The sequence below is a fragment of the Sparus aurata genome, chromosome 18 (genome assembly GCF_900880675.1).
Source record: "Sparus aurata chromosome 18, fSpaAur1.1, whole genome shotgun sequence".
In the NCBI taxonomy this organism is placed as follows: Eukaryota; Metazoa; Chordata; class Actinopteri; order Spariformes; family Sparidae; genus Sparus; species Sparus aurata.
In genome coordinates this window covers 31,062,988-31,079,225 of record NC_044204.1, presented here as the reverse complement: position 1 = coordinate 31,079,225, position 16,238 = coordinate 31,062,988, and the positions used below count along the sequence as shown (strand labels likewise).

The following is a 16,238-nucleotide window of genomic DNA, read 5'->3' as shown; positions in this document are numbered from 1 at the left end:
AGATATGAAATTGAAATCGAACATCCTTTTTTTTTTTCTATTTCAATCTCGGTTTGTACGTGTATCACAGCTTTCTCTGCCAAAGTGCCTTTCAGCGTGATGTTTTTTTTTTTTTTTCATACATTGATTAATGCGAGAGCCTGATTGTCTCAAACTCTCTCAGTAAAAGCCAATCAATTCCTCTGATTTTCACCCATCTATGTTTCTATGTTTCGTGACACGCCACATACATCACAGTCCCGGCTTCGCTCCTTGCTCCGACGCTATATCAAGCTACTCTGTATGGGGGGGATGAGTAAAAACAAGAAAATCAGCCAGTTAATTCATCTCCCAGCTCGAAAGTCTCATTACACTACTGATGAGTCTAAGGATTGCCTGAGGTGGAAGTGAGGCTGTGTTTATGGCTCTGCAATCGTGCGTACCGAGTCCCCTTGTCTCATGTGGATGGAAAACAAAAGACATGCCGACACTCCAGCCAAATTAATACTGAACACATCCTTGTTTAAATACTTCATGATTGTACACTTATTTAAACATATGTCTCTGAAGAGATGTGGTGTCCTGTGAAGTCTTTATATGGCGGCTGCTAAATGAAGACAGATATGGTTGGTGGGAGAATTGATCTGACCTTTCTCGCTGCGTAAGGAATATGAATCTCTGCTCATCTAATATATTAGTGTGCCATAGGGACGCAGGCAATCCTAATACAGGCAGATACATGTAGGTCACAGCACAAGCTACAAGCAGAAGTGGAACAAATGCATGTAATCTATATGCATGCTCTGTGGCAGTTTTAGAAACTATCTAGGCATCTATTGTTTCAACCGGTTGAATCAATGTGTGTTTTTTTTTTTTTTTTTTTCTAAAGGTAAATTGAAAGAAAACGGGCTCGAAGGGGCTCTGTGTAACAATTTAAATAAATCGGTCACCTTTTTATCGGCCATTTGTAAGCAGATTGTAACACAATGTCGTTAGCTGACAGTCCAACGGATGTGACAGAATTTCAGAATCTCCACAGAGCCCCTTTAAACACGCATTGTAACACTTCTGCCACTAGGGGCCTCTGGATCAAAACAATGAAAAATAAAGTCGTGGATTGATGATGTCATGAAGTAGTGTAGGACGAACATGAGAGGGGTGTCACCGGTGAAAATCTATCTAATGTGACATATGACAATTTTATTCGCATTTGCCGACTTCCTTCCTCAATTCGTGACGTATTATCTGATGTTTTCTTCGGAAGAAAACTGGTTCCCATAAAACGCACTGTCACTTTGACTAGCATCGGGATTTCTCCGGGTTTGAGCATTGTCGAAAACATTTAGGAAAATGTCGTTGAGAGTTGAGTTTTCATAACAAGGTCACAGGTCGACTCGTGTTGATTGGTGAAGGTGTTGCTGGATTGGGACAGTAATCTGAAAAGTTTGAAATAAGAAAAGAAATCACATTTCCCAACACATATTTTGGATGCAGGTGTTGCAGGCTCACACAGCTGCTGTTAAATGGTTGATTCCCAGAAATGCACCTAAACATTTTGAAATTACAGGCCATGCTGACATATTCTCGATTTAAAATAAGCAATGAATGAGTGGAATAATTCTCCTGTCAGTTGGCATTTAAAAGAGAAAATACTAAATATAAGTTGTTGGGGTTTTTTTGCAGTCACAAAAGAAACTCATTATTATTACATCAATGTGCATATTACCCAGTACTGGTGTCTCTGTTTGCTACCATAAATGCACATGTATGACTTTCTAAGGCTGTGGTGATGGTTGTAACACACATTTGCTGCCTTGGTATTAGGGACTGTGACTTTAACTAGATAATTCAAAATGCATTCTTCCTGCCACTGCCAAATACCTTTTACCCACTTTCCCCATCTTCCAGTCAATGAGCCTATTTAATGCCTTTATTTACCTTCCCATCCTCTGCGCCGCTTCTGTTGTTAGGGAACCACCATAACCAGTCATCTGCGCTAGAAGATAAAACCAATATGCTGAGGGGATGTGACCCACCATCTGACAGATGCCTCTTCAGTATGACTGCTCAGCTTAAAGCCAATCAAAAGAGCCTGGCTGTCTTTTCTCCTTCAGTGAATACATAATTTCCATCTAAATCTCATCAATAATCAGGCATGGCGATGGCAGCAATTGGCATGATTGCCAGAGTTCACAGAGCAATGCTTGAAAAATGTAAAGGACCGCTGTCTCGAAGGATGGATGGTGTAAATCAAACACGGAGAGATTAAGGGCCCACATTCCTCATTGGTGGTGTGGTCTGTTGGGACTCATGAGGTGAGGTGTACTGTCAGCACCATAGACTGGAATGTTCCTTTAAGTGTAAGTCAAACCTGTATTATAAAAAAAAAAGAAAAACATAGTTAGTGCCAACTCTGTGAAATCACTTTGTATTGGCAGAGCAGTTATTTTGCTTTCAGTATCGGAGCCGCATTGTCTGTTGAAAACAAGGCATACATTTGAAAGGGATAGGTTTCAACATTTTTTTATTCACTTTTTTGTAAAGAGCTAGATAAAAAGATCATTATCAATATCACCCACATATCAGTCTGTTCGATGTGGAGCGGGAACCAGGAGATGGTTAGTTTAAAGACTGGAAATGGTGAAAAAACAGACTAGTTGTCCAAAGGCAGAAAAAGAGTAGTGTCTTATGTGTTTTTCATTTGCTTGTTTTGTTCTTTTCATTGATAAAAAAGTATGATTTCAGAGCTGCTAGTTGTCTTCTTCTTTTATTTGTAATGACATGTTCTTTATTTAACTTCGGACGGAGCCAGGCTGCCAGTTTCCCTGTTTCTAGATTGTTATGCTAAGCCGGGCTAATGGTCTTCTGGCTCCAGTATTGTATTGGAACGACATACAGCATGTGAGGTATCAGTCTTCCCATCTAAATCTATAAACACATTTCCCCAAATGTTGAACTATTTCCTTTTGCTTCAGAATAAAATCAGCCGCAGTTCAAAATCAACACCAGAGCAAAATTGCTGATACAGACCTCCAGTGACAAAACCAAACATATGGTTAACCCCAGATAACCCCAGAATCCTGGGAAATCTTTTTTTTTTTTTTTTAGATAAAAGGAGGTCTTTACCCAGATGTATTCATGCCGTTTTCCGGACGAAAAGCAGGGAATGCGTTTGTACTGTGCATGGAGGCTCTTTTGTGAGAGTCATATGTGACTGGGGGAGCAAATATCTCTACATTGCTTCATCAACAAAAGTAAGAGAGCGAGGCAAACACAGTCCTTGAGTCATCACCCGCCCTCACACTCCTCTAATGAGTCATGCACCACCACACATGTGCAGACGGTTAAGCATTAAAAATCTAATTTCTGAAAATATGCTCAGCAGTCCAGGGGATAATTTGAACAGACCCATATTTTTGCTAAATAAAATAGCTCCTCATTATTCATTTATAAATACGTCTATGGGAGTTCAATGGCATTTACCTCTCCGCTTTAAGGTAGAACTAATTCTAATATATGCATCAGTTTACCTTGCCAAGAGCACGGCTAGAAATTATATTTGACACATTGCATGCTGGCAGCATTGTGACAAATGATAATCGTGTAGTTTTTTTAATATCGTATTTAAATATGCACATTGTAATTTGGCATTAATGGATTGTATCACTTAAATAATGAGGCAGTTTTCAGTCGGTTTATTTCTTTACATCAGACCACCATATTGCATTCATAATTTATGGAAGCATTCTCACAGCTTATTTCCATCATCACAAGAAAGATATCTCCCCAAAAAACACCCCATTTTTCATTTACTGTAGCTGAGGTGTATTTCAATTTCTTTCTGTCAAGTTCTGGGAAAGCATTCGTATTCAGGCAGTGCATAGACGGAGTCAAACTCATCTGTCTCACTGAGGGGGGAAAAAAAAAAGATGTTTAAAATTAACTTCAGTAGGATTTGTGCACATATTGCCATAAAAAAGAGTTTCCCTCCTGTCTGGCAACAGTACCTCTCACAGAGGGAGCTCTTGAGCTACAAATGGGAGCGTAACAGAAACCCAAATGACGGGAGGGGAAACAGAGAGAGTCTGAGGAAAGAAGAGAACAAAGAGTTACTAAGATACAGGATGAGGGCGAGACAGGAAAAACTAGCAGGATGGTTTTTGGAGGGAAGGAAGAAAAAGGTGAGACGTACAGTCGGGGAATGAACGTTATCACACTCCCAGACAGTTGACCTTGATGTGTTCGATGAGAACTCACCATCAGTTCTGGGCTTTTATTCTTCCCTCTGAATTGAAATCCATGTCAAACGATGTTGCTTTTGAAACATTATATTACTAAAGGTTAAGATAGCAGTAATCAGGGCTGTGCTACAAGAAGAAATGTATCTGTAACCTTAAAGATTTTAGTGTGCTGAATCTTCTGTCTTATTTCGTAGACATCATAAATGATTGTATCATTATTTAGTATTATTCTTTTACACGATGCTTGTTGTTCAACTTTATAATTCCTCTCTTAATAATTCATGTTCCGTTCATGGAGATATGTGCTCGATGAATCATGTTCGGCACTTTTCATGTACACAAATCTTCTCCACTAACAAGGCGAACAGGGATATTTGATAAGCCTGCGGATAAGTGAATATTAATCGATGAAACAAATACGGTGGTTTCTGGGATTTTGAATTTTAAGTGACTCTAAGGTAAAGAGAATCAAAAACACATGCTCGAGCAGTGGCTCTAGTTTCTGGTTTCCTTTGTACAAACACTGTGGTCAACTTCACATCGGGTTTGATGGATTGAAGAGGAGGGGACAAGTTTTCATGGTGGAAAAAAAGAAGGCGTCAAAAAGGCTGGAGTCCTCCTCTCATCAACCTTGTTTTCCAGCTGGCAGTTGTGGCAACATCAAACAGACAAAATTAGCCTCAAGCTGGTAAACTTAGCAGAGCATCTAACAAACTGAAATGCCAAAACCGAGCTAAAAGGAGCACATTTGACTTGCAATCATCAGGTGGCCGCAAACACCACTTCGCATGAACGCTGATGTTGGTCTGTGTCTGCTAGAGGCACAAATTGATAATTGCTCGCCGCTGAGTTTACCTCAGCAACTGTAAAAGGTAATAATCTGTCAGATGCTGTGATTACAGCTCATTCTGATGTCTCAAGTGGCAAAACAAATCTGTTAATGCAGTCCGAGAAAGCATTTTAACAAGGTTTACCTAGTGTCATATGTCTCAATAAACTTTGAAAACGTCACATTTAGATACTGTTGAATTAGGGGCAATAATGCAACATGTGTCACTCTCAAGTGTGTCCTAAAAACAAGGAGTGAGGCATTATTATGAATCATGAATTGTGATCATGTGGACTCGACACATCTTCTGTTGCTCCTGCAAAGATCTACATGGCACAATACACTACCGTGTTTTAGCTGCTTACCTCATTCTTATTTATATGAATTCAACATATCTTTTTTTTTTAATTTGTTTTTAAAAATGACCTTTCGATTGCCGTTGAACTTCAAGATATGTGCTACAACCCTGATTCCACAAAAGTCGGGATGTTGTGTAAAACAATAGAACAATTTAATGTTTTACTTAATCAACTTAACCACAGCTCGTTTCACACTATTTGGGAAAGGGGCAAGAAAAGACTGGGAGAGTTGTGGACATGCTTCTGAAATACCTGTTTGGAACAGTCCACAGGTAAACAGGTTCACTGCTAACAGATGATAGTATCATGACTGGGTACAAAAGGGGCGTCCTTCAAAAGCTCGGTCATTCACAAGAAGGGACGGGTCGACATTCACCGCTTAGTACTTGGTTATTGGACTATTATACTATTATTGTTCTCAGTATTATAGGATTTAGAAAGGGATTGAAACACAGATGAAGGTGACAGCATGACAAAGATGTTTAGATCTAAGCCTTTAATTTCAGAGCGATTACACTTATATACATATCTCAGATGGGATTCCAAAGTGTGTCAGATTGAATTGGTCATGTTGTGAGGCAGAACTGCTCCGTGCTCAGGTATCTGCATGTGTGTGTGTGTGTGTGTGTGTGTGTGTGTGTGTGTGTGTGTCCTTGGGCCTGCTTACACCTTTATAATGGCTGCTTTCAGCGACTGCATATTAATTGATGCTGTTATACTTAATCGGAAATATTCAAAAGTCAGGATTTCATTTTTTTTTTCCAGTATTGCTCTTGAGCACATACAGACTAATATTTTTTCACATCCACATTCTTTTTTGACTCCTTTAACTATATATTTTTTTTTTCCCATTTCTCGGCATTTTTCAGAACCCCGGCGAGTCAATAAGTCATGTAAGGTTTTGGGTCTCTCCGATCTAGAAATGTCAAGTGAAGTGTGTCCCTTGGAGGTGTCAGGTGAAATAGCCTCGGCTATGCGATAAGGTGCAACTTTGAAGTTGTGAATGAGGTTAGAGGCATGAGTCAACCTCTGCAGGCTATTATGAGCGCCACACCCCCATCGCTGAGCATCTCTCCTGTCTATTGCACACACACACACACACACACACACACACCGTGTTCTCTCACTCCCCCAGAATCTCCTCGTTCCTCTGAATGCACCGCTTCAGAGTATTTAACACCACAAGTCTGTTGCTTACCCATATCATTACATTTGTATTTAGTTATTCCGTCAAAGTTGACGACTGCACGACAGCGGTCATTAATTGATTATTAATTGGATGCAGTTGTATGAGTCGTTCAGTCACTTAGCAGTCATTAGCAAACGGTAATTAATTAGTCGGTGCACTAGCAAACGTGGCTTTCATAAAGATATCAGATAGTACACATCTCTTAATTTACCTGGATGGGGAAAGAGCTGTGGGTTTTTTTTAGCTTTTTTATTCAAACAGATCCTCCAGCTCTGTCTACTTCACTCGACAGCTCACTCATTTCAACGAGCCGGCAAGCGCTGACAATAATATTGCGTGAACATGCATCAAAATAGACAACACGCACTTGGCACCTCGGGCTGTGGTCACTCATACTGGATCCCATCGGTATCTTTCATGTGCAGAGTGCCTTGTCTCTTTTTTTTTTTTTTTTTTTACGAAAAAAAATAGTCTCCACAACCGGCGAGCGACACCTAACTCTTACCTCTCCTTTGTTTGTGTGACACCACAAACGTGTCATAACAACATCACAGAAAAATATGTCTTGGCAAGGAGAAATGACCATCTTCAAGTAAGTGCAAGACGAGCATTTAGATGGTCGACTGTCAGGAGAGGGGAGGTAAACCATTGTGCCCCTGTGAGTTCCTTATTCGTTTTATTGCAGAGGGCACAGACTCACACATAGCGCCGGCACATCGCCCTGACTGATTTCCTCAGCACTTCCTGGGGGATTGTCATCACCTCAGGTCAATGTCTAAACTTTCCCATGCATCAAAATATATTGTAATTGACTCCATTTGTAATTCCTCCAGAGATCTGGCACCGGGCTGGAGCTCTGATGGCTGCCGAAAGCAATAAAGTCTCACAGACATGACCCCCATTGTAAACAAGGGCTTCCTTCCAGAGTGTGAGTTACAGTAAAGTGCGGGTTTCTTCGCTGTCTGGCTTCACTTTTCGCCCCTTTTGGCTCCAGCCCGTACTTTCCCTCAAATGTTGTAATTTCAAAATCGTGTTATTATTAGTTCTCGTGGCATGTTTTATTCTTCTTGGGTCAATGCCCATGTGCTTCACTCCTTTCCATTAGATTGTGCAGTTTTAGAATATTGGATAACCCACTATAATATGATGGACTTTTTTTTATTTTTTAAAGATAGGATTTTAGAGATACTTGCGTTGGCTGGGAAGGAGGCACAGTAAATACTGCATTACACTGCATTATAGATATAGCGCAGTGAGCTGTAGCTGTAATAATGAATGGTACAGCAATTAATACAATAGCAGCGCTGATGTGCTGTTAGTAATGTATTCTGTTGTGGTATAAAATAATGTAACATATGGGACTTCACCGGCTCTCACTTAAGTTTCCTATCATTACATTAAATATAATAATCCCCCCCCCCCACAATATTAATTGCTTCTTGATTTATTGAAATAGGCTGTAGTCTGTGATCATAGCTCCAGTAGGCATTTTGCAGATTAACCATTACATATTTTAACCCTATGGTTTTGCTCCTGGGGAGGGGAGGGGAGGGCATCAGCTCTAATCAGAGCCCCAAATCCTTCATTATGATAACAGTCCTTTTACGCGGAGGGCTTCAGGAAAATGCAAATTAAAAGAGGAAATAGAGCAAAAGTAACAAGGATTTACCCTTTTTATGTGCACACAATTAGCGCAACATTGATGGGAAATTACATTTGTGATTGTTTGCGTGGATTCCTGTCCACTGAGTAAAATTAATGACATTGTCTGTTCACTGGTATGATGCAACAATGTAATTCTTCCATATGTGTGTAATTATTTATAGGCAAACATTAGTAGTGCATTTAATTATTTACACATAGATAAGTGACTTGAATATATATATATTTATTTTTCCCTAATAAAGCCCTGCACGAAAGAAAAAAAACAAAACAAGAAAAAACTGATAAAATGCACCATAATGTTTACAATTAATACAACGCCACAAGGTTTACTTCGTCTCCTGTGTTTGTGCTGTCCATTAAATTTCCTCATTTGCCACCTTCTCCTGCCTGCTGTTTTGAACATCTCGTGATGCAAGGTAATCAGGAAGAACAATGTGACTGCTTTGTCACAGCAACAATATTACTTTCACTCCTGCAACCGGAGCCGCTTTGATTCCTGCTGAAAGGGGAACACACAGAGTTGTGTTTATCCTTTTGTCTCGTTCCTCTGCTGTACTCCAGTCTGCCTCCCACTTCATTTCCTATTCACTTTCAGGTGCCACCAACAGCTTAATGAAAAAAAGACAAAGCACGTGTCTTTGGGTGGGGGGTGAAAAATTGTCATTTTTTTAAGAGTCATTTTAAAAAGGGTAAGGGGGTATTAGAAATAACTAATTTTTACAAAATCTTCTTACATGGTCGTACAATCCATCACTGTCTCGATATCATCCCTGCTAATCAATAACCAGTTTTAGCCTGATGTGATGAATATGCCCCTTGGCAGACATTATGTGCGGCCGGTCATGCGTGGAGACCCCTCAAGGTCGCCACGTCTTTACCCACGACATGTTGTATATGCAAAGAGGCCGCGAGAGGAGGTGCGGGGGAAAGATAACAAGCTATGGTAAGATTACTTCTTCAAGGCTCTTAAAGGTTTTAACATCTTTAATCTCCAAAGCTCAAAAGAGTTTTTAGAAGTGATTGAAGTGCTGATGTTGTCGTGGACACGCACCCCTCAGACAAAACAGACTAATTTATCTGTAGACAAACAGTTAATCGAAGGAAGAAACAGACTTATTTAGATAAAAACGGTATGTCCATTTGTTTGTTGTTGGAATTTCTAGTCACGCTTACTTATGTGGCAATTTCGATCAGTCAGTCAGTTTGATGGTCCGCCACTTCAGTCCAGACTGAAAGATCTCAACAGCTTTTGATGTGTTTTGCAAAGACTCTAATAGTAGAACAGACATTCATGTTTTCTCATGTTAAAGTCACCAGATTCCTGCGCTGTTCACATTACACACAGGTGACTTCCTGTCTTGTAATCGGGAACAGTGGACGACCAGCAACAGGGTGTAAGGCATTACATGATCTCTCACTGCCCGATGAGTCTGTCTCGTCTCCAAACTACATTTTGTCAAAAAAGCATATGCCAGACGTGAGACTTACCACGGGACAGGATTGTTTCATCCAAAATGGGTCGGTCGATTCAGTCATTAAGGTAACATTAAGGTAATAACACAACAGGCGCACCGGACCTTTGCCGTTTAATCGCAGTTCGATTAAGTTTAGGCACTAATACTACTTGGTTAGGTTTAGGAAAACATTGTGGCAAGCCTTAAAAAGACTACATTACTTATGTAATCTCAGTTCCATAACGTGTGATGCAACTTAACACTGTTCGTAAGTTGAAATAACTTCCTGTTGACTTTTGGTCTCACACTGTACGTGGACAGCGGTCTCCTAATCGAAAGCCATGTGCTTGTTTTCGGTCTAAACACGATTTGTGGTGAATGAATAAGCACGGTTAAAGTCCCGTTGTGTGAGCTCAGCAGTAGTTTGGTTTGGCATCAATGTCAAGGAATAAATCAGGATCTCAATAGCCCAACCAACCTTCTCCACACCCTCCTCCCCTCATCCTTAACAGCTCAAAGTAACATTCATGTGGAAAACAACATTTTCATTTAGTTACAACATGTTCAAACTATTGAACTATAAAGAAAAACTGAAACACGTCTAGATATTTATACATATATTATAAGCATCTTTTGACCTTCTTTGTTTATGAACATCCTCTGCGTGTCTGTTTGTCCTTCTCTCCTCCTCATCTCCCCTCCCACACACACTCAAACATACGCTAAATTGACTTAGGTGATGAATGCACTTATGAACGACCTTCTCCTTTACTTTTATGTTGCATTTGTCTTTGTTTTCACAAGTGTTTACATTATTTAAAACTTGATCTTTTATTCCACGTCGGCAGCAACGTTCAAAATAAATCTCAATTCCCTTTGTAACCTTTGGCGCCGTCGCAAGAGCACTGGATGAAAGATTGGTATTATTTGTCTATAAATCAAGATGAAAATTGCCCCCCTTCCACAAATGACTGCATATAAAGTTGACATCTTCACATTATAGCAGTTGATTTGGTGTCGTGAGCCACACAGTATTTTTCCTTGGCAGTTTATTTGAAGGAAACGGGGGCGAAGCTTAATGAAATACTTTTTGTCTGTCTTCTGTTCATAGCTGTGAGTAATGCGTGAGGAGGGGTTGCGGTGTTACAGCGCTCATATCAATAACCGAAGGATGTTGACCACGGAGGTTTTTTTAAGCTGTTTTTTTACTTCATGACACATTTTTTTTTATTATTTCGCTTGACGAGAACGTAGCCGACTAAAGCACACAAGGACGACAACGACACGTTACCTGAGAAAAGACTGTGTGCATGTGCTGGCTTTAGAAACCTGGAGAGAGAGATATATTTTCTTTTTTTTTTATTCTGTGTCATTGAAAGACACTGGAAGGCCTCGCTGAGAGCAGTCATTAGAATAATTTTACATGTTTCAGAAATCCTTTCGGTCTGTAACGGCGGAATATACAACCCCCTCCATCCCTTCTGTTTCTCCTCTGATCCACTTGAAATGTGTACTGAGAAGATACCACTGCTGCCGTGTTTTGTACCCGGCAAAAAAGCAGCTCTCTTTTCTTTTCTTTTCTTTTTTTTTTTTTGAGGTAATTTTACTAATGATATCCCAGAAGAGTCCGCGCTAGATTCAGCAGACACTAGATTATTAGAGCAAAGAAGGGATTTGCTCTTATGTATTTTCTAAAAAAGCACAAACATATCCATACCATTGAAATGTATTTATAGGATAAGATTGCTTTCTGTGATAATCAAAACGTTAGCGCACTTCAGCTGCTACATATTTGTGTGCCAGCTTGTCTCAACGATAAGTAATTCCCATGTAAAGAACGGGTCTGGATTGTAGTCCCATGGCTTCACTCTGATCCTGTAAATGGCTCCCCTGAAACACCATCGCAGTTCGCTTGAGCCACTCTTTCTTGGCTACCATGGTTACTATGATCAGTCTTACAGCCAAATTATTACTCAGTACTCTCACCCGTGCCACAAGCAGCTATCGAAATCCACAATGGATGACGAAGACCTTCCAGGGGCTCGACACATGCATGCCAATGTAATGTTTTTCCTCTCTTGCGTCCGTCTGCCCCACCTACCGCGCTGTTCATTTTCTTTTTTTTTCCTTTTTCACCATTAGTAAGGCTGAGATCATAGTGACAAGATCGTGTGTGTGTGTGTGTCTCAGAGGCCCCATCAGTGGAGAAACAAGCTATGTGATAGTGTGGTTTTCTCACTGTCACCCCCGGGAGTGGGCTCTGTGAGAAAGGAGGGATTGTGAAAACTCCCAGTCACTGGATCCGTCCCAGCCAGTCAGCTAGCTGCAAAGTCTAATAATTACACTGACCTCAGCCTCCGTCTTATTGTATTGCTTCTAGACTTGATAGTTTGTGTGCGTCTGCGAATGTGTCTCTGTGTTTGTTTGTGCTTTTCCAACTGGAAGTGCACTTCAGATCTGTGTCGAGGTTGAAGGTTGTTTCGTTGTGCTGGGAGAGCATGCGATCCGCAGTCTTGCCATCCAGTCTTATTGTCAGAAAATGAGAAAAAAAGAACAAGTCCTAGCTATGGAATTAATGTAAAGTGCGACAAGGCTGACCCTTGTTTTACTAAGGCTACATCTCTTGACAGCTTGTCCATTACCCTCTTCTCACTCCATCGGCTCTTCGAATACAGTCTGGTGAATGGACTAACCTTGCAGATGTGACGGTTGCAGGGGTAAAATATATAGATGTAGAAGAGATCTGTCCTTTTATGGGGGTCTTATGTTGACATCAGTCTCTGTCTCTCTGAAGCACAACAAACTGACAAGCTGCAAAATTAATATAGGCCAGTTACGATGCATGCATACTTACGGTTTTTTGTCTTCATGTTTGCAAAAGGAGTTGTAAGTTGTACGATCGCCGTCCCGTGTGCTTATCTGTTTACGCTGAGCCGACGCATTGGAACTCAAGGCTGGCACATAAACACTCCCAGCCTGTGACCCTTCCATAGGAACAGCCCGCAAACTTCAAGCTTTCAAGAAGCGTTTCCCTTGTGTGTCGTAGTGTTAAAGAGGGAAAATTGACCTACTTATTTTCCCTCGATAGCAATCGTCTTTCGCCAGGAGAAACTTTGTTTACTCTGCTATGACTACTCACCCTCACAATGCAGCACAATGTTACCTTGGAACATAAAGTTTGACAAAATAGTTAATAAGGATTTGGCGATGACATTTTTATTTTTTTATTTTTTTCACATTCCCAGTTTTGTTCCTGAAAGGCCTAGGGCTTTAGGTGTGAAAGATTCTGAAAAGCTATTTAAATTGTTAAAACTAGTACATTGCCCGTAGGAAGTATGTATTCCTATAGAAAAGTGGGAAGTTAAGTAGCTTTTTCATGGATGGCCAAATGAGGCTGTGTTTGAAGGTGGGACGTCAGGGACATTTAGGTTTGTTGTGAAATGTGTAGATTGATAACTATTGTGTTTTCATATATTTTGGCTTTTAGCAAGGACACTGAAGGGAATTGAACCCCATTCCACTAATGTGAAAGTACCACTACTGGTGCCTTTTGCTTTTTTAGCCATTGGGAAAAAGCCAAAACATTAGCTAGCTGCTTGCAATCCCGACGGATGAACAACGTTAGCAATGCACCAGACATGCTAGCAAGAAGATAAACCAAGCAAAATGCGATCATGCAACTAATATGAAAAACCGCACGGTAAAAACTTCATCATAAACACCAGAATAAACTACTGAACAGAAGCCTAACATAGATAGACAAATATAAGCCTAACATACTAGCAAGATAGGAACTTGAAGCACGTAACCATGTATTAGCCTTAGCTAGCATTGGCAATGGATTAATAATGTGAGCAAATAGTAAACGAAGTAGCAGCTAGCTACACACGAACATCCACAGGAACATCCACAGATTCCGATTCCAGTTTGTTGTCCTGGCGTATCTCTCGCATACCAGTGTTCTGTGCAAGTATCCGATTCCGATTGCACACCCTGCAACCACGCAGCGGCCATGTTGAAGATCTCAGGTAGAGATATGTGAGGCGCACATACAGACAGACACTAAGACAGACAGAGCGTTCTTGTTTTAAAAGCTAGAGAAGGCTATTGCTTAATGCACTCAATATTGCAATGGAATGACAAATCCTGTGAGACTAAATAAGAGAAATGCTGCAAACTGCATCCTGACTCACGGTTCTGACCAAATAGGAGAGCACACACACACATGAACACGTAAATACACGAACATACACACACTTATTTGGAAAAGTTACTGGAAGTTGCATAATTATCCAGGGAAGATATGGAACATTGAGAGGACAAAAACAAAGAGCACCATGACCTTCTGGTGTTTTTCCAGACTACCACTGTGCAACTGCACAACCAGATGTGCAGACTTTACAGAGGTGTAAAGATGCTTGGTCAGTCCAGAAATAAACAGAACCCACTACCTGCGAGCCTCGTCTCCGTGTGATTCTTCTGAGAGTTTTACTCCACAGCAATGGCTACAATTCAAATACTCATTATAAGAAGGGTTATCGTGAAAGAGGTCGTGGAGCAAGTTTTAGAGACCAACTTTCTGCATGAAACTTTTCATTTCATGTTTTGTTTTCTGTTTTTTTTTCTTTCATCCTTGAGACCAGCTACGTATATGTGTGTGTCCAAGATTGTGTCAGTGTGTGCGTCAATAAAACTAAACCCTGAACAGCAACCTAAACACGGTACCATCCATCCATGCTCCTGTCCCGTCTGATCCCCTAAGACGCTGCTTTCTGTTTGAAGTCTCCACTTGAAAGGCCTGATCTGAATACTGTGGATTCCACAGCAACTCTGCAAACAGTGATTACAGACTGATTAATGAGCCACGCACACAAACTGTGCACACACAGCTACACACGCTTGCTTTCTAGGCCACACACAAATGGATTATGCAGGAGTCAGTATGTCACAACATACAGTCCAACTCAGCCGTAGCTTATTGAGAACCTTCACGAAGTTCCCAGCCAGCTGTGTTGTTTCATGTCACTGAGCCTGGCGTGAGTCTTAACTGAAAATGAATGTATCTTTCTTGTTTCGTTTTCTTCGACAGTGTCTGCGGAGATCCTGAAGAGCAGTTTGACCACCATGGAACGTCACATCGTGAGGCTTGAGAACGACATCGAGAACTTCCCCAAAATGGACGACCAACAAGATAAGTTTGTGGAAAAGATGTCGATATCCTTTTTTGCCGCGTGCATTCGTGCACATAAATTTGCTCCTCAAAAGGCGTATGTACTCTAGCGTATTAGGATATCGTATCTACTATTTTGTCGACAGAAGTGTGTGCTGTTTGTGTCCTGCCTGGCAGAGGTAAGCAGTTTAAGTCACTTGGTGTGATAGGTGGCACCCAAGGGAACTCGGGAATGGATCTGGCTGCCTTGCTGTGAGATGTTGATCGGATCTCCCTCTTCACTCCTCCCTGGGTCCCGAGAGTGAAATCGCGCCTGTGGCTATTTTTACTGCGCTCTGCCACCGCTGCTGGTCCCCTGGGGGACTCTAATAGGGGCTCTAGCCCCTCACACCAACTTATCGCATATCCCTGATTTCATCTCTTGACCGGCCACGGGCCTCTCCACACAACCATCCATGCACTATCTTCTCTCATGGCACCTCTCCTCTTTCGATAACAGAGTGTTTCACTTAAACCCAAGCATCTCTGCTCCCAAATTGAATTAGCCATGTCTCTGCACTTCCTTGAATGCCCTGTCTGAGAGGAAAGGTCCTCACTGTATAGGTTTGATCAATGGTGGAAATCACTCAATACCTTGAGGCTAGGGTGCCTTTCATGGAAGGAAAGGAAAAAAAAACAGTAAAGCAGTCGGCAGCGTCGTCTTTGTTTGTCTCCAGCATTATTTCGAAAAGAAAGGATTACTCAAGAGTAATTGAACAAGTGAGTAGGTGTTTGCATATGCCAGCCGCTCACACGCAAGACAGCATTTAACCTGATTTTTGCTTCCTTTTGTCTGAGATTTATTAAGGCTGACTTTGCACATTGGGTGGTATAAGAGTAATAGCCTCCTAACACATTAACAATCTGCTCCCAGTCAAAGAAGGGCACTTAAATTTGTGTAATTAAAAAAACTGAAGCAGAGACCTCCCAGGTGGCGGCATCAGCGGCATCGGCGGCATCGGCGGCTCGGAGGCAGAGCAGGCAGGCAAGAAAGCTACTCTGCCCCCCGATGTCAGTATCGATTCCCAGGTTCCTTCGGGAACTAGAGGCTTGAGTGAGAGGAAATGGAGAAGTGTAGATATACTGCAGCATGGCTCTCCCTCACTGTCTGGAGTTCCTCCCCAGAGTGTGGCAGAGAGAAGGCTGGCCGGCCATGACCCGAAACACCCCACTTCCTCCTCTCTGCCCATTCTCCTCATCCCACCTGATCGAGTTTTGGTGCCGGGAAGGAGGCGTGGGAGGATTTAATGAGATCTATTTTTGTTCTCGCCGTATTTAAAAGTTGCCATCAGTAGGGAAGCTCAAGCATGACC

At 41.4% G+C, this 16,238-nt stretch overlaps 1 protein-coding gene across 3 annotated transcripts in view; it reads left to right on the top strand.

The window, feature by feature from the left end:
• Window positions 1–16,238, top strand: part of diaph2 (diaphanous-related formin 2) — a 395,371-nt gene that overhangs the window by 270,743 nt on the left and 108,390 nt on the right. For all 3 annotated transcript variants that reach the window (XM_030396391.1, XM_030396392.1, XM_030396393.1), the window contains one exon: window positions 14,806–14,930. In XM_030396391.1, coding sequence (XP_030252251.1) covers window positions 14,806–14,930 — 125 coding nt within the window. The remainder of the gene's footprint in view (window positions 1–14,805; window positions 14,931–16,238) is intronic.